The 18,843-nt window shown below is 36.7% G+C and overlaps 1 protein-coding gene across 12 annotated transcripts in view; it reads right to left on the bottom strand.

Annotated features, from left to right (window-relative positions):
• The window catches only part of CCDC102B (coiled-coil domain containing 102B), a 166,511-nt gene that overhangs the window by 69,480 nt on the left and 78,188 nt on the right, over nt 1-18,843 (bottom strand). Inside the window, exon 6 of one of the 12 annotated variants that reach the window (XM_083821889.1) lies at nt 15-7,926. The exons of the other annotated variants lie outside the window; for them this stretch is intronic. Coding sequence (XP_083678015.1) covers nt 7,924-7,926 — 3 coding nt within the window. The 3' untranslated portion in view covers nt 15-7,923. Of the gene's footprint in view, nt 1-14; nt 7,927-18,843 lie in introns of those variants that run through there. 12 annotated transcript variants of the gene reach the window in all.

The following is an 18,843-nucleotide window of genomic DNA, read 5'->3' as shown; positions in this document are numbered from 1 at the left end:
TGGAACAATGTAAATACATTTTTAAATGACTACATGAGTAAAATGCCCCAATTATATATGCATTAAGAAGACAGACTAGAAGGCATTATAGAGCACAGAGACCAAATGAGAACAAAAGCCAACAGAAGAAAATGAGAAAATGAAACAGTACCCTGCCACACCAAAGAACTGTTATAAAATAGATTTTTTTCCTGATTTTGTTTATTGACAGAAAAGTGTTCTTCAGCAAAATTCTCTTTATTTCTAACCATTTCTACAAAATGTGCTTTTGGGAATAAAACAAATTTCTGTTTAGAAATAACTGGTATTTCTTACACCTTGTTCAGCATATACAGGTTAGTTGTGTAAATGTGTTTTTATACATCAATATATATTTTATACAGGTCTTTAATAAAGGAGTATCTCTTTCTCACCTCTCACAAGAAAAAAAAATAGTTTTCCTAACTCATAAAGAAGTTAATGTACAACCATGATTTATAACCACAGGAAAAAAAAAAAAAAGGGGAGATATAATACCATTATACAGGAAGATATTATCAGGAAGATATTATCAGGACATTTTGTTGGAAACAAGGTAATATTACTATGTCCACCAATATCTAGAGCTGCATATACATATAATTGCACATATAAAAATTAGGTGCTACATATCTTTATGACAAATTATAAAAAATATTTCACTTAATAAATCAAAAGACAAATGAACCCCAAATGCAGTGACCATGCCTTGGTTGAGTTTGTGATCTTCAGGAATAGCAAAGAGCAAAGTCAGGACCCTTAGCTTCCAAAGAGCAAACTTCCAGCTGTCTATAGACCTAGTGGATGAGATCCCCTGGAACACTGCCCTTAGGGACAAAGGAGCTGAACAGAGCTAGCAACTCTTTAAGGATGCTTTTCTAAGACTGCAATAACTCTCCATCCCCCTGTGTAAGAAACCAGACATGGAAGGCAGGAGATTGGCATGGCTGAGAAAGGACCTGCTGGTCAAACTGATGTCTAAGAAGGAAATTCACAGGCAGTGGAAGCAGGGACATGTGGCCTGGAAAGACTACAGGGATACCCAGGGATGGATGGCATCAGGAAAGCCAAGGCACAGATGGAACTGAACTTGGCAAGAGATGCAAAGAATAACAAGAAGGGGTTCTACAGGCACACTGGTCAGAAAAGAAAGGCCAAGGAGAGTGTACCACCTCTGATAAATGAGAAGGGAGAACTGCTAATGACAGACAGGGAGAAGGCTGAGGTACTCAACAACTTCTTCGCCTCAGTCTTTACTGGCAGTCAGACTTTCCACATCTTTTGTTTCCCTGAATCTATAGGTGAGGGCTGGTGCAGCAAAGTGCCTCCTACTGTGAGCGTTGAGCAGGTTTGAGACCACCTGATGAAACTAAACAGATACAAGTCTATGGGACTTGATGGCATGCATCCCAGGGTCGTGAGGGAACTGGATGATGGAGTTGCCAAGCCTCTATCCATCATATTCAAAAAGTAATGGCAGTCAGGTGAAATCCTTGGTGACTGAAAAAATGAAAACCTCACTCCCATTTTTAAAAAGGATAGAAAGGAATGCGGGGGAATTACAAACTAGTGACTGTTAACTGGGAAAAGTGCCTGGGAAAATCATGGAACTGATCCTCCTGGAAGCAATGGCAAGGCACAAGGCAAAGAGACGATTCGAGACAGCCAGCATAGCTTCATAAAACGGCAAATCATTCCTGACCAACCTGGTGGCCTTCTATGATGATGATGGTATGACTGCATCAGTTGACAAGGGAAGACCAACCAATGTCATCTACCTGGATTTCTGCAAGGCCTTTGACATGGTACCACATGACATCCTGATCTCCAAATTTGGGATGAGATGGGTTTGAGTGGTGGACCATTCTGTGGATAAGGAATTGACTTGAAGGCCACACCCAGAGAATGGTGGTCAATGGCTCTATGTCCAAGTGGAATCTGGTGACAAGTGGTGTCCCTCAGGGGTCCATCTTGGGACCAGAATTATTTAATATCTTTATCGGTGACATAGTGGGATAAAGTGCACCCTCAGCAAGTTTGCAGATGACACTAAGCTGAGTGGTGTAGTTGATACAACAGAAGGAAGGGATGTCATCCAAAGGGACCTGGACAGTCTTGAGAAGTGGGCCCATGTGAACCTAATGAGGTTCAACAAATCCAAGTGCAAGGTGCTGCGCTGGGGTCAGGGAAATCCTGGACATGAGTACATACTGGGAGAAGAAATCATTGAGAGCAGCCCTGCAGAGAAGGTCTTGAGGGTTCTGGCAGATGAAAAGCTTGACATGAGTTAGCAGTATGTACCTAAAGTCCAGAAGGTCAACTGTGTCCTGGGCTGCATCAAGAGAGTCACAGCTAGTAGGTCAAGGAAAGTGATTGTCGCCCTCTGCCCTGCCCTCGTGAGGCCCCAGTTGTAGTCCTGCATCCAGGCCTGAGGCCTACAGCACAAGGCAGATGTGGACTTGTTAGAGCAGTTCCAGAGGAGGGTCACAAAGATGATCAGAGGGCTGGAGCACCTATCCTATGATGAAAGGCTTGTTCAGACTGAAGAAGAGAAAGCTCTGTGGTGACCTCATTGCAGATTTTCAGTACTTAAAGAGGACTTAAGAAAAGATGGAGAGCAACTTTTTGCTTTGGCAGGTAATGACAGGACAAGGGGGAATGGTTTTGAACTAAAAGACGGGAGATTTTTATTAGATGTTAGGAGGAAATTCTTCACTCAGACAGTGGTGAAGCACTGGAACAGGTTGCCCAGAGAAGTTGTGGATGCCCCATGCCTGGAGGTGTTCAAGGCCAGGTTAGATGAGGCCCCAGGCAACCTGATCCAGTGGGAGGTGTCCCTGCCCATGGCAGGGGGTTGGAACCAGATGGTCTTTAAGGTCCCTTCCAACCCAAACCATTCTATGATTTTATTATCCTTGAAATTGGAGAGTTTACTATCAACTCACTCAGGACAGTGTTTGGGATCACCCTTACACCTGAAAAGACTTGACATTCCAATGACTCATATACTGAATAGTCCATAAAATAATGAGAAAATCTGACAGCACCTCAGATTGCTGCATTAATCTGTATAAATCAGATTGAGTATTAACTTCATGTCAAATATCCTTTCAAAACCTGCTAAGCCACAGCTATATAACTGCTAAGAGATCCAGTGAAAAAGAATATGGATCATATAACAACATAAAAAATAGCGGAGTCAGAAGACTGAGGAATTTCCATTTTTCTATGAGTCTGAGAATACAAATAATCAGGTTGTACATTTCACCCAAGTACACAGGACAATTTCCTGGCAATGGAACAGAAAACAACAGCTTATGTGGTGCATTAAAGACGCATTGCCTGCAGTACAGGTTTGTGCAATGTACAGTAACAGTGAACATACTGTAGTTAAGTGCTATCTGAAGAAAACTACTTCAGCATTTAGTCTTCTTTTATTCCTACCACCCAATTTTAAACTGAATAGAGGATCTTCATGCTTTCGCTAAATCACTGTTAAACTGCTGCATTACGGAAAAGAATATAAGTATTATATGTTAACTTCTCCAAAAATACAAGGTACCTCTCTCTCCTTTCAAATAAGAAGTGTTTAAAGGAAAGATATTACTCCATTACTGCAGAATTTATTCATTTATTTATTTTACTTATTATAGTGCATGCACCCCACTTTGAAGAAAACTGGTCTAGATCAACCCACCTGCTCAGAGCAGGGTCACAGCAGATGGCTCAATTTCTTGTCCAGTTAGGTTTTAAATTTCTCAGAGGATGGAGACTCCACATTGTGTCTGGGCAACCCTGTGCCAATGTTTGACCATCCTCATGGGGAAAAAAAAGAATTTTTTTTTTCTAATTTTTAAATGGAATTGTCTGTATTTCATTTTGTGCCCACTACCTCTTGTCCTTTTAACCAGGACATTTAATTAGGACTGTTATGATGCTGTGCCTGTCTTGAGATGTTACACAGATTTTTAAATAACTTGGAGTCTGTGGCAGGTAAAGTTTTGAGCAGTTCCATGTATGCAGTCAATCTACAAACAAGTCCTTGTTCATCTGTTAAAGCAGAAGTAGAGTTCAGATTAAGACTAAGGAAGATGATGACCATGCATGCTATGATAAAAAATGCAGTTCTTCCAGTTAAAGAGGAGAAATTAAAGCTTTTAAACAGGCAAGAGTTTGAACTTAGAACAAAACAAAACACAACCAACCAACCAAAAAAAAAAAAACAACTACTACTACCATCCCATATTCTCCTACTAACACTACTATTGCTATCTTTTCTTTAAGATCTGTTCGCTTGGTTCTGGTCTTCATGTGTACTTGACCTGCAGAAAGGCAACCACAAGAAATAAAAACTTTCTAGCAAAAGCTTAAAGAAAAAAATCATTTCTTCCTCAGCACAAGGGAAGCACTTGTTTAGTCCATCTTTGCTTGAGTTTTTACATGTGTTATTTTACAAGGGTCATGTTGGTTGGTAAGAAAATGTTTATTCTTCCATATAGAAAAGAAACATTAAAAGGTAAACAGTAGGAAGAGGTCTTCTTGCCACTGTATCACTAGATCATATGACCATGATTACAGAGAGGATTTTAATAGGTCTATAACATAGCTAGTAATTTACCTCTTTCTGCTCCTTCCCATGAATTCAGAAGAGGGAGAATATGCAACTTCCATGCACTTGTACAGGAAAGATGATCCTCAGAATGAAGTGTGATAAAGAGCAAGTCCAACCATTTTGCAGTGATTCTGCAGGACAGCTGTTTTCATAAACTAACTAAGAATATTTTACTCAGGAAAAAAAAAATCTTTAAAACAGAGTTTGGTGGGAAAGCACTTTTGAAGTCAGAATATTTTCAGTAAAAGAAGACAAACAGAACAGAAGGAAGAATGGACACCCTTGTGCATACAGTTGTAAAGGCAAAGATGAATCTCTCCTCATAATGTCTCTTTTGAGGGAAGTATAAAATTAAATATTCATGAGGATCTTAAATCTGTATTTAGAGAGATTGTTAAGAACGATTTACAATTACATTTAATTATCAAAGGTGTATCACTTCTGCCCAATACTGTTTTCTATATACCAAACTCTAATTTAATTCACTTCCCATTAAAAATTTAAATTCATAACTCCTTCTGTCCCCTTCAAAGTAAATCATTCTGAGACATGAACATTAATCAACTTCTTTTAATTATACTAAGAGGACTGTTGAAACTTAGCTAATTACATTTAAAAACATCTAATAACATTTTACCATCACACTATTTTATAAATATTGAAAAAAAAATGGAAGCATATACATAGACACAGAGAGAAACAGGAAAGCACATATGTTTCTATGTAGAGGACAGAGAAAATTCTTAAGGAAGAACATTATGAACAATGGATTAGTCTGATCCTTGTCCAGATTCAGAGTATAAGTCTTGATTCACTTCCAACAAATATAACATTTGGCAAAATGAACAATATTACTTTTTCATATGCTAGTATGACAACAATACTGTACTGACAAAATACTGTACTAGTAGTCACCTCTACTTTGACCTACCTGAACTTGACAGGTTTATCTCCCTAAATCATCCACATGAATTCTCAGTACTTTAACTCCAGTTTCATGCTATTTTACTTCTTTGTTTGCCCATCAGTTCTGCTGCTTTTTCTTGATACTCTCTTGTTACTCCTTTTTCAGTTTGCTGTAAGTATGCTGCAGATTTTGGACTACCCATTAAATAAGAACAGAGGAAAAAAATAACAACAACAAAAACAAAAAACAACTACAACCCCAAGGCCTTTTTCAGAGTTATGAAATCTGACTACTGTTGGGGGGGGGGGGAAGCATTAATAGAATGCATTAATAGATTTCCCAGTACATAGGCGTTCCTAGTACATAGGCATAAACGCACTGTATAATGGCTGATCCATACTTGAAGATTACTTGAAAGAGAATGGGATTTAAAATAGATAGATGGATAGACAGATAGATAGATAGATAAACAACTGTGAAATATTTACAGCAAGTATAAATTTTTGAAGGTCACACAGTGGTGATTCTCTTGTTTCAGACATTTACTAAGAAAGAATAGTCCTTTCAGCAGAAAGATTACCAAACTATCTAGCTATCACTACTATCCTGTGCTTGTCCACCAAGCCTGTGCACGGTTTGTCATTCACCTCTAGTATTATATATGTATGATGAGGAAATATGTTATCTCCCTTATGGTAAAACTAGCATTTAGTTAGAAATTATAAAATCAGGGTAGGCAGGGAAATGACAACAGGGATTATTTTATATCTTTGGTATGTAAAGTTAGGGCATGAAACCAACTTTTAAAAGAGGGAAAAGACTTATGAACAAAAGCTAACGTAACGTGTAATGTTGGTGTTTTGTAACATTAGAATACAGTGCAGTATCATTACACTTTAGTAAGAGAAAACAGCAAAAAATCATTTTCCTGAACAACTTAGAACATAAATTAAATTTGACTGAAAGTAAAATGTGAAGACATTTGGCTATCAGCTGCAGACAAGAAAAATTATTATTTATTGCTGTACTAAATTTTCTTAGTATTGAAAGTTCAATATACATCAATAATTAGGTAAAGTAAGTGCTTCATAATTCCTATCTCAAACATTTATTACTGTGATTTTCAGTTTGTTTAGTTTCCAAATGGTCAACAATATGTCAGAATGACATTTTTAATGAGTGAACTGAATGAAATTTTTTGAGCCTCTAATTTGAGTTAACAAGTCATTTCTAGACTTTGCACACTGATACTTTATCCGATATGTTTATGTTGCATGTGTGTCTTCTTCGAAAACAAATTTTCAGAGAGACATCTACTTTTGGATGAAACGAACTGCATCCTAAAATAGCCCATTCTGCTAAATTAAGTGAAATGAGTTTCATTATTTGTATCCGAAGTTACATTTGAAGCCTAAGCTTCAGTCATGCAGGCAGAGAATTTGCAGGCAGGCAGAAGGAGAAAATGACTATTTCTGTTCAGTTACAAGTAACTGAGAAATACTGCTATTATGGTATAACATAGTAAATGGCTTTACCAAATGCTCATTTCAGCTAACTGCTCTGTTACCAGCCTATATCTAGAAGACCAAGGCTGTACAACCTTGTGTGTTTTCTGAACTAAGGTATAAAACCATTGTCTCCTTCAGAGAGTAAACCCTTATAACTAATTTTTAGTTAGCTACTATATAAACTAGAATTCTACTGCTTACCAGTGCTTAATTCCAAGCCACCCCCCCCCCCCCCCGGAAAATACATATAGATATTACTGTCAATAAAAATGGACTGGAGTAGTTCAAGATCATACCTAGAAATAATTTACTATTTACTGCATCTATGATTTTCAAAGTTGACAAGATTCACTTCAAATACTTGACAATTCTTATGTTCAGTTCTCTAACTGAACCAAAAAGCACTTGGTAATGGTGTCTGTAAAACGTTATGATTAAGTAAAGTGACTTGCAGAAAATTATTAACAAAACTTCAGTCCTTGAATCCAAAGGTAATCAGACATATAAATATATATATAATTTCCTCTATATGTATATATTTTATTTGTTGAAAATTAATTCAGCTGGTATAAACACAAGCATTAATTTGTCTGAATGTACTGCATTCCATATCTATTAATACAAGAATACTGAGCAGATGAGGAAGTGAGCTAAAGATTTATTTTACACGGATGATGCGATCTTCATGATATCTTGAGGAACGTCAGGAAATCATCTGAATATCAGTCCCAGAAGATCATCACTTCACAGAAAGTAACCATAGACAAGTGCTTTGCTTCTTATCCAGTTTCTTCTCCCAGAGAGAAGAAACATCTTCACCCAGAGCCAGATAAATGAGAATTTACTTAATAGCTAGAACCCACTTTTTACTTCTGGTGTCACTGAAGGAAAAAAAGACCAAAAAAAAACAACAAAAACTTTTCTTAGGGGACAGTACTTGACCTCTTCTTTGTAAACTCGTAAGAGAAGAAATAGTGAAAGAGCTGAGTATTGGCATGTTGTGACACATCCAGACTAGAGTGCTCTTGTCCTACAAACACACGGTAATCTAATGTTGCAAGTGATAGCTGAAGAAGGAAAAAGAAATGATCTCTAAACATTGCTCTAATTTTCAATTTGGAAATTAAACCAAGATCACTTTTATTCACTTCAACATCACAAGTTTTGCCAAGGTTTTGTGCAATACAGAGTACACCGGGTATATTAGGCATTACCACAAAACTGCAGAAACAGTGACTTTTGCTTCCATTTGTTTCACAGGTGTGGAAATTAGTCATATCAATTTAGGTTGTGAGATGAGCCATCATGATAGTCTTAGATTTGTTATCTCCCAACAATTCTAAGTTTGTGCTGTGTTCCCCCCCCCCCCCCCCAAAAAAAAACAACAAAAAAAACAACACCATATTTAAAGACTTGGTACTACAATGATTAATAATAAAACTTTTATCATTCTTACTTACCAGAGAAACCAACACAAAAAGAATCTGAAAATAGATAAGCCACAAAGTGCTAAGTGGCCAAGTGGAAAGAAAAGTCTTGTAGTGAAATAAACATTTGTTTGAAAATAAATAAGTAAATAAATAAATAAAAATTGCAACAACAGAATGTGATGACTATCTACACTTATCTCAATCACATCACAGGGCTGCAAAGAACCATGTCTGGGAATGAGTGAATGAAAAGACTGTATACATGTGTGTGAGCACACGCATACACATACGGTCTTTTTATTCACTCATTCCCAGACATGGTTCTCTGTGTGCCTACACAGAGAGTGAGAGAAGCAACTAAAAAGTATAAAAATAAGGTCTGTATCACAGTATGCACACACAAGAATAAAGGAATTTATTTTCAAGAAGTTTCTACTACTCTGACCCCCTTATTTTTGTTTTCTACCCCTAAACAGAAGGGAGAAATGCCTACATTTGACTCCTAATTCACAATTTGTGAACACAATATTTTTAAAGTAGCTACCTCAGTATTGTTTTCCAAATTTTGTAAAGACATTTGCTTTCAGTATTTTCTTATATCATTCCCTGTATTAACATTACACATGAAACCAAAAAATATTTCACGTTTCATATGTGTTAAGCCACTGGGTTAAGCCAAGGACAGATATATCAAGTGCTACCTCTCAAGTTTATGATAATCATATTAATTTCATCACTTTCTATTCATTTATGATTTACTTAGTCAAATTTACATAATCTAATGAGAGTGATATGTAGGATCACAAGAAGTGCCATGCTACAGTAAATTTCTATCCATTCTTTCCATGTATTTGGTCCCTACTAGTGATGTATCATACAATGTGAAACTTTACTAACCACTCGGTTGAGGATCTATAACCATTTTAGTTATTGATCGCAAAAACTGAAAAGATCTTAAGTAGTTCAGCTGCCACATTATAACCAGGTATTTTTTCCTAAATATCAGTTCTGTTCTCACAGCATAAACTTTTAGTTCAAATCTTACTGTATACAGTCCCCTGTCTCTTGCAACAGTACTGTCTCAGTTCTCTATTCAGAATGTAATATATTCTTCATGAATTCTTTAATGACATTCAGGATTAAAGGAACTGCTATTTTAAGGATATATTTTCTAAACATGCTTTCCCAGAGCCTTATCATGCAGCAACTTAAGATAGTTGCAATGGTTTAAACTCCTTTAAAGAAAATATAAACTAAGCTTTTACTGCCAAAATTCTTGGATTTAGGAAGACTTCACCAGCAGTCCTTAATCATCTAAATTCTAAACTGTTCTCTAATTGTTATTATTTTCTCTGAATGCTCAATTCAAATTTTACCAGTCCAGTATACCTTCAGTATAAGGAAAACAATGCCAATTATATGGGACTAATAAAGTTGTTCTAAGCCATTTATTAAATGACATTTTTTTTTAGTGACAACTAACTGTAACTCTAATTCCTTTTTTGATGTATTCCATAGCTCTTTGGAGACCCCAAGAAATCAGGTAATCTCTCGGAGAAATACTAAAACAATCTATTTCTTGAAATGGTTCTGCTGATACATTTTTACACCACAGCACACTGGTGTAATTTCCCACATTTTCCTCAGGATCCCTGTGCGTGTTACCACAACTACTGTGGCCTGGCACTGCTCTCAGTAAGACTTTAGCCACAAACAGTATGGTCAGTAGAAGTGAAATGTCTTGTTTGTGATCCTCCTGAGAGCTGTGCAGTCTTTCTTGACTTTATTTCTGGAATTGATCTGCTAGACCTGTTTGAATAGTGTCAGAGCTGTTAATTGTGGCTTCAATACTGCCACACAAACACTGATACCTCCCTGCCTTCAAGCATGCCACCAGGGTGATGTTAATTTGAAGACCTGCTATTAAATATTTTGTTTATACAGAGGATAGTATCGGTCTTCATGAGAATATCTGCTTGACTTCATGATATATCAGCCCTAGAATTCACACTCTATCTGCTAAGACTAGGAGCCCACACCTAAAATGCATTATTTTATAAGCTATTGGTCACATCTAGTTACATTGCATCAGATTAAAACATTTTTTAGCATCTGTGACACGTCTGTCTGTAAGTGAAAATGTAATGGATATCTTCTCCATCAAATTTACTCTCCCTGAATTGCAATGCTGCCAGACTTTGATACAGAGAAAAAGGGAGTGGGGGGTGGAGGGAAGACCTTAGAGAAACAGAATAAAGTCCCCAAACCTTCACTCCACTCCAGCTTCTTGTGAGTTCATAAAACTTTACTTTTTCCTGATGGCCACTATTACTTGTCACTTTCTGGGATGTTTTCCACAAGACATCATTTACTTTACACCAACTGACAACAGATATATTATCTCAAAGAGTCAACAAAATTGCTCTAAAGTTAATAGTCTACTTCACAGAAGAACATATACTACTGAATCCTTAAAGTAGACTCCTTAGGGCAAAAATCTGCAGTAGTGTCTACTTAAGCCTTCAGTGTTCTTTGGTTGATTCCTACATGTTGTGTGTTCTTTCCTCACAAACCAAGAGAAATAAGGGCATTTAAAGGCCTTGTATGCTCTAGTAAATAACTGTTCAGTGAGGTGTGCAATTGCTTTATGCAAGTAAGTACAAATGGTTAGAAGCTGGAGTGCATGTAGTATGCTATGGTGGTTTTACCCTGCTGGGCAACAAAACTCCACCATAGCCACTCTCTCACTCCCACTCATCAAAGGAAGAACAGGAGAAAATGTGATTGAAAGGGCTTGAAGGAAGAGATAAGGACAGGGAGATCTCTCAACAATTACCATCATGGACTAAACAGATTCAACATAGGGAGATTAATATAATTTATTGCCTATCACTAGCAGACTAGAACAGTGAGTAACTAGAAACAAACTAAACCCACCTTTCATGTCCATATTACCCTCTTCTACATCATCCCCCCAAGCGGTGCAGGGGAACAGGGAATGGGGGCTGCAGTCAGTCCCTAACACTTCATCTCTGCCTCTCCTTCTCAGTCACTCTCTGCCCCTGCTCCACATGGGGTTACTCCCACGGTATGCTGTCCTTCCCAAACTGATCTTATGTGATCCACAGACTTTCCACAGACTGTTCTTCCATGGGACCCATGGGCTGCAGGGGGAGGAGCCTGCTGCACCAGGGCCCTCTCCACAGGCTGCAGGGGAAATTCTGCTCCGTGCCTCGAGCACCTCCTGCCCTCCTTCTGCACTGGCCTTGGGGTCTGCAGGGCTGTCTCCCACTCCTCTCTCCCAGCTGCTGTTGTGCAGCAGGTTTTTTTGTTCGTTTTTTGTTTTTTTCTTTCCCCTTTCTGAAATCTGCTCTTCCAGAGGCCCAACCAGCATCACACACTGGCTCAGCTCTGGCCAGTGGTGGGTCCTTTTGAAGCCAGCCCTGATCTGCCACAAGGTAGCTGCTGGACTCTACTCACAGAGGCCACCCCTGCAGCCCCCCCAGTACCAAATCCTTGCCAATCCTTAAACCCAATACACCCCTCACATCTGTGAAAAGTATATTTAAGAATTATCATTAAAATATACTCTTACATCAGTATCATCACAATCCTCACAAAAGTAATTTACGTTAAAAAAAAAAAGAATTCCCCACACCAAAGCAAATATCACAACACCGATAAAGTGGATAATTTAGACTCACTCTATCCCTCATCCCTTCACCACATTACTCCAACATATGTTCTTCACAATCATTGTACATTTTTCACAACTATTATATTCTTACAAAATGTCCAGTCCGTATTTTGTCCATTAGTTCTCTCAATTACCATCCTTATCTCAAATTCCTTGTGCCCTACATTGGTTGTCAAAAAGGACTGTGGTAGTTTTACCTTGCTGGGCAGCTGAATTCCACAATAGGCATTCTCTCAGTCCCCCTTCTCAAAGAAAAAGCAGGATAAAATACGATTGAAAGGGCTGAAGGGTTGAGATAAAGACAGGGAGATCACTTTTTTTTTTTTTTTTTACTGTTTTTTGCAACAACTAATTAGACATGTAGAATTTAGTTATAACAGTTTTCCATTATCCCCTATTTTTTTTTTTTTTGGGGGGGGGGGTAGGGGTGGGGGAGGGCTGTTACAAATTCAGAATATAAAGGAATCTGAACAAAGCATACCAATTCAAGTTTACTTTTTTCATTAGCTTCTCTAATGTTTTATAACTTACATAAATAGGGATCTGATTTTCAGGATGTTTCCAAGCTCATTGAACAGTAATATTTTAAGACCAGGTTTTTTATTACTTTATTTCCAGAAATGACTGCCTAATATCCAAAGAGGCCATAGAAAAAGTATGCAAGCTAATACAGATGGTGGTAGTCTACAGGCACTTCTCTTTTATTGCCTTAAAACACATATTAAATGGATTGTCCTATACTAATATTCTGAGACCACCCTCTGTGGACAAAATTAACTGTGCATCCTGTGAATACTATTTTACCTACTTGCTTTTGTACTTTGAAAATATATTTTTTTCAACACCCACTTTTAGTTAAATAAATGGTCAATCTATCTAGTTAATCTCAAACACATTCATTTGGTCTGTTTTGATCTCTATGATACATCATTGTTTATCAATGGAATACATATGCATACTCTAGCAAACAATAAACTTAATTTTGCTCTCCAAAACTAATGGAGAGCAAAATTAGCTATTTTGATGCTAATACTAATATGTAGCCCCCACATTGACTTTGTACACACTGGAGTAATCAGTAACAAATTCTTATAATAATAATAAACACTCATCAAAACTGATACTCTTCTACTTAGACTGAAAACTTCCTGATTGCAGATGGCTAAGGAGAGCTGTGGAAAGTTAATAAACACAGTCTCTAAAGACCAGAGGTAAGGGAGGGGAACTTAAATATCCAAGCAACTTGGTGGAGGTAAAGTGAGAGAGAGACGAAATAATATAATAGTGACTGTAGCTTTAATTATCAGATGTCAAGGACATTCAAAAGCGGAGAGGGAAAAAAAAAAAAAGGTAGATAATGAAATTGTATTTCAAAGTCTTGTGTATGTCCAGATAGCAAGCAATGAAACAGTCTCATGGGATAGGAAACGTTGCCTGAAGGATCACAGATATTTTGTGGAAGACAGAAGAGGAAGGAGATTGTCATAAAATCAGGGCAACAAGGAAAACTACATCATAAGGTCCTGCTTTTGTTAAGGGATAATAAGGGCTGCAGCTATTACATCTTGTTTTATCACACTAAGGAAAGCTTGAACAGACATCCTCTCTCTCATTTTTTCTAAGTTAGGAGGGATAACAAATGAATAGGCAGTAACACCTCAGCCTCAATCCTTGAGTCTTTTGATACCAACTTCTCTCAAACTCATATAATCCACATGACATCACAGTAAGAATTCATCTTTTCAGATAAACTGAAGTAGCTATTGGCCATGTAAGTCCTCAAAACCATTTTCTCTCCTTCAAGTTGGCTACTTACAGTACATAAATTCACCAAATTGCACAAAATCATTTTGCTTTAATTTTCTAAGGTACCACTTAAAACATTGCATAGTACATTAGAAAACTTATTATGTACATGGAAGGTCAAATCATACAGAAATTACTGGCTATCAAATTAGTTAATACAGTAGATATTGTTAGGATTGAGGTGAAGAAAGCACAGAAATATTTGAATTCCTGCTATAAATTTTCATCAGTTTATGAAATCTTTTACTGCATCTAGAGATTCCCCAGGAGTCTCAAATGACATGGCCTACCTCTAAGGTGCTATTAGGATTAGAAAAACTTACTGAATAAGCTTTGCAAGACATGCAGAATCAATCATTTTTACTATTATAACCAAGACAAATTCCCATTAGAAACTATGCTACACTTTCAAGCACCTATTTTAAGTTTTTATATACTTGGTGTGCACGATATAGCAGTACTGTGTCTCAAATTACTTTTGTAAATTTAATTGATTTAATAAATTCACACAAATTGCTATTCAATTACTTACTCTTCTCTTCAGCAATTTTACAATCTTGAGCATATAGCAGAACAAAAATATAATTAAAGAGCTTATTCATTAAAGAAACACTTCTCTGCTGGTAGATCACCTGGGTTTTTCTCAAGATATTCAAGCTATACCACTTCTCTGTAAAAATGTTATTATGGAAAACTGGAAAATGATAAGTATCTGGTAATACACAGAAGGGGACTAGTTTTATACACAGTTTTCAAGCTCTTCTTTTTATTTTTAATTTTTGATAATATCATAGGTTGAAACATTTAGGTTGGAAAAAAACTCCAAGATCATCTAGTTCAACTGTTAACCTAGCACTGCCAAATCCACCATTAACGTGTCACTAAGCTCTACGTCTACATTTTTTTTTTTTTTGAAGACCTCCAGGGATGGTGACTCAGCTATGTCCCTGGGCAGGCTGCTCCAATATTTCACAACCCTTTGAGTGAAGAAGTTTATCCTAATATCCAACATAAACCTCCCGGGGCACAACTTAAGGCCTTTTCCTCTTGTCTTATCACTAGCTGCTTAGGAAAAGAGACCAACCCCCACAGATACTTATGTGACACTTGTATGTGTCATACAAGTGAAATGTCTTGAAGACCAAAGAAAACCGTGGACCAACCACACAGCAGTGATCGGAACACAGTGAAGAATATTAATATTTTAAGTGTGTGTAGGTACTGGATATTACTATTTTAAATTTCTCTCAGGTACTATGGACCCATACTCTGTAGAGGCCCTATAAGCAATATTTTTTCTTCATAATAAAGAAATAAAGGAGGAAAATATCATCCATTTTGACTGATGAGAAGTCTGAAGCAGGGAACTACTACCTGCCTTCTTCAAGCCTGCACAAAACTGAACGTACAACACAGAACTATTAATCACAAGGACAGTGCTTTGATCATGACCACATTTTTTATTTTTTTTTTTTTTAAATCAAGAAACTTTTTTCAGCTTAAAGGTGCCATAAATCTTGCTAAAGTGAGATGTTACTCTTCCAAGGAGAGCCAGATTGTAGTTCCCTGCAAGCAAATTAATCCACAGTTTACTAGCTCTGCAATTCCAACTTCCTTTTTAGCACTGCTTAGAGAGTTTTTGTGAATAATCTCTGCTACCTAAAGTAAATGCAGAGAGGGAAACACTGACACTGCTTCTGCCTACAAACTAAGCAAACTGTTCCAAAGAATGGCTTGGCTGTGCTAGTAGGTGGTGTATTAACTAATTCAGCTTTCCTCCCACCTCACACTTTTCAAGAAAAGTTTTGTGTTATGTGTTCTGCTCATAGAGATGTTCATAAACAGATAAGGACTTGATATTGTTTTCTGCATGTGACATTTTCTATTTTAACAGAAATTTTCATGGTGCTCAAAAATTTTACTTAGATCTAGAAGAACAAAACAAAACAGAACAAAAGCAAAACAAATCTAGTAAACAAAACCAAATACAGATGAATACAGAGAAGATGACTTTCTCTCTTAATACGTGAAAGTAACACATTTACTGATTTCAATATAACCTGAATTGGAGCATTCACTCTTTTAAGTACTCCACAAGAAAATAAACTCTGAAATAAGAGTTCTAAAAATTAACTAGAACTGTATTCCCTACAGTTTTACTATTGAATAGGGTCGACTAAACAAAATATCAAAATGTTTTCTTAGAGCTCTCTGAAGAGATTTTAATTCTCTGAGTTATCTAATTTGCGTGTATCATAATTTGTTTAAACTAGCATTCCCTCCTAATATAAAACCATACAGCAAATTTAACTTTTGGCTAAATGAACCTGCTTAGAAGTATTAAGAAATTTTTCAGTTTTGAATCACTTCACAAACAGTACAGGTACTTATAAGAAGTCAGCATTTCAGACCACTAACAGAATTAATGCTACAGTTTTTAAAATAGGATTTTCACAAAAATTAGTGTTTGAATCATACCTGACTTCTGCCCAAAGCTTCTATACAATAAATCTACTTTGGAAAGTGAAGGGTTTACAGTTTTCATATGTTACTATGAGGGAAAGCTTTACTATCCTCGATGTTATCAGTTATCCTGACATTTTGATGTACCAGCATTTTTTTTCCTCAGACCAAAGAAGTTAAATTTTTGTATAATCTTATCTGACTGTTAGATAAATCTTACAAAAGGATTACTGAGGCAATGAGGGGTGATACTTCTGCTCTACAGAATTTGAATTGGATTATACACATGCATGACCTCTATGCTACATGGAAATCTCGAGTATAGATTTTAATTGGATACCACTGCATTATCTGCAGGTGGAATACCACTGTATTAGTAGGTGTGGGTTTTTTTTTTTCCCCCAGAAGTCACTGTACTTGATTAGCATTATGTTATTCCCTATGAACTCATATATTCATAGATATAAACAGAGAAATATGCTGGCTCTTTTCTATTTAGTCTCTCATATAGAAAATTCCAAAAGCTTTTTTATTGCAATTTAGTGGGTTCTGTCCCTGTTGACTGATCTAAGAAAGGTCATTCTATAAAGAAGAGAACATGAGGTCACATGCATACACATATTTTTCTGCACCCTACTCACCACAAACCCTTTGTCAAACAAAAAATGAGTAGGACGAATTGTTAAGGAGGAAGATCTTATAAAGATTTCTAAAACAGTGTCATTTTCATACCTAACATCCTTCATTGCCTCTCCTACCTTCATGAATATAAAAAAAAAAAAGATAAAAGTATTATGATTAAGACAAATTCCTGTTGTGAGTAAGGCAAAAATGGAGGGAATTATATAACTGTAAAATACCAACTCATAATTTTTCTTCTTAAAACAAGGAACTGAGAGCTTACATACAGAGGAATGTGGTTGCTTATCAGAAAGTCGTTTAGCTAGAACTCAAACTGCTAAGCCATTTTAGGTCAAAGCAAAACATTTTAATCATCACTCAACAAACTGATTAGCAGTCATCAGTGACTGAGAAACTCAGTGATCTTTTCGCCTGAAACACTATTTAGTAATTGCACTCCCTCTCATTTTACAAATCTCATCAATCATGAGAACCATGAAAAAATTTCACTTTTATTTCTTCTCACATAAGAAGCATTATACCGTTATATTCCACTGAGTTTCTTCCAAATAACTCTTACCACATGCAAACATATATGCACCCGTAGAAAAAGTGGGCTATAAACATTAACATTTCTCTAGCCAGAGCCTGAACACCCAATAATCCACACTTCAAGCATTTCCTTTTTAGCCCCTGCTTATCCTAATGAAAAGAACTGATAACCAAATGCAAGCAAAAATGCTCAGTTACTCTTCAGACATGTCAAACAGAAAGCACAGCCCTTCTGAAGTTAATGATTGATCCTGCAGTCCCCAGTTGTGTCAGCAACATCTCGTACTTGATTGTTTCCATGGTAACCAACAAACTAAAGGAACTGCTGATATTCTGCTGCTATCTGTTGCCAACAGAACCTTAGTTTATTACATTTGTTTCTTTATTCTAGCCACATCTAAAACCTAATTGTCTGAGGTTAAAAAGAACTTTTGGCATTGTTAAGAGATGTTTTCTGCAAGTGATTCTTCATATAATCTACATCCAAGAGTGAGCAATAGAGAACAAAGCACTACCAAGTATTGTACTGGAATCAAACAAAACTTTCTTCCTACAAACATTAAGAGGAATTTAAACAAGGGGTTCCTGCCTATCCCTCCCCCCCCCCCCCCCTTCCCCCCCGTATAGCCAAATAAGTGCTATGGATATAATCCTCATATAATCCACTTACAAATTATGATGGTTTTTATGTTCAGTTCCCTACGGTACCCCCCCCCCCCCCCCTTCAAAGGCAGAGTAACCTGCTCCACATAAAAATAAAATAAAAAATTGTTATGATTAATTGGAAACTTTATTATGAATAACATAAGGAAACAGGCCACATTAGTCAAGGTCCAAACTAATAGTTATACTAATTATCTTTTTTTTTTTTTTTTTTTACACAGCTATTTTAGAGACCAAACAAGTTTCTATGAATAGTAGAATTAGTCCCCTGTCTTATGTGCTAATTGCTCTTCAACTTCTCTTATCTTCCACAGGGCACATACTGGATAACACACAGCACATACTCTGACTAATCCAGAATTTATGTGCAGTGCTGACTGGTCAGCTGCTACCACAGATAACACCAGTCAAATTTTACCTGTTTCCTTTAGCCACCCTCACTAAGGAGCTGTAACCAAGATTAATTTGTGTCTTTTTCCTCTATCAAGCAGGACAATTTTCCCAAAGCCCATAGGAACTCTGTTATTGTGAAGCACTTATTTGATTTAATCATTCTACTGTTATTG

The sequence above is a fragment of the Anser anser genome (genome assembly GCF_964211835.1).
Source record: "Anser anser genome assembly, chromosome: 2".
NCBI classification, from domain to species: Eukaryota; Metazoa; Chordata; class Aves; order Anseriformes; family Anatidae; genus Anser; species Anser anser.
This window is presented reverse-complemented; position numbering and strand designations above follow the sequence as displayed.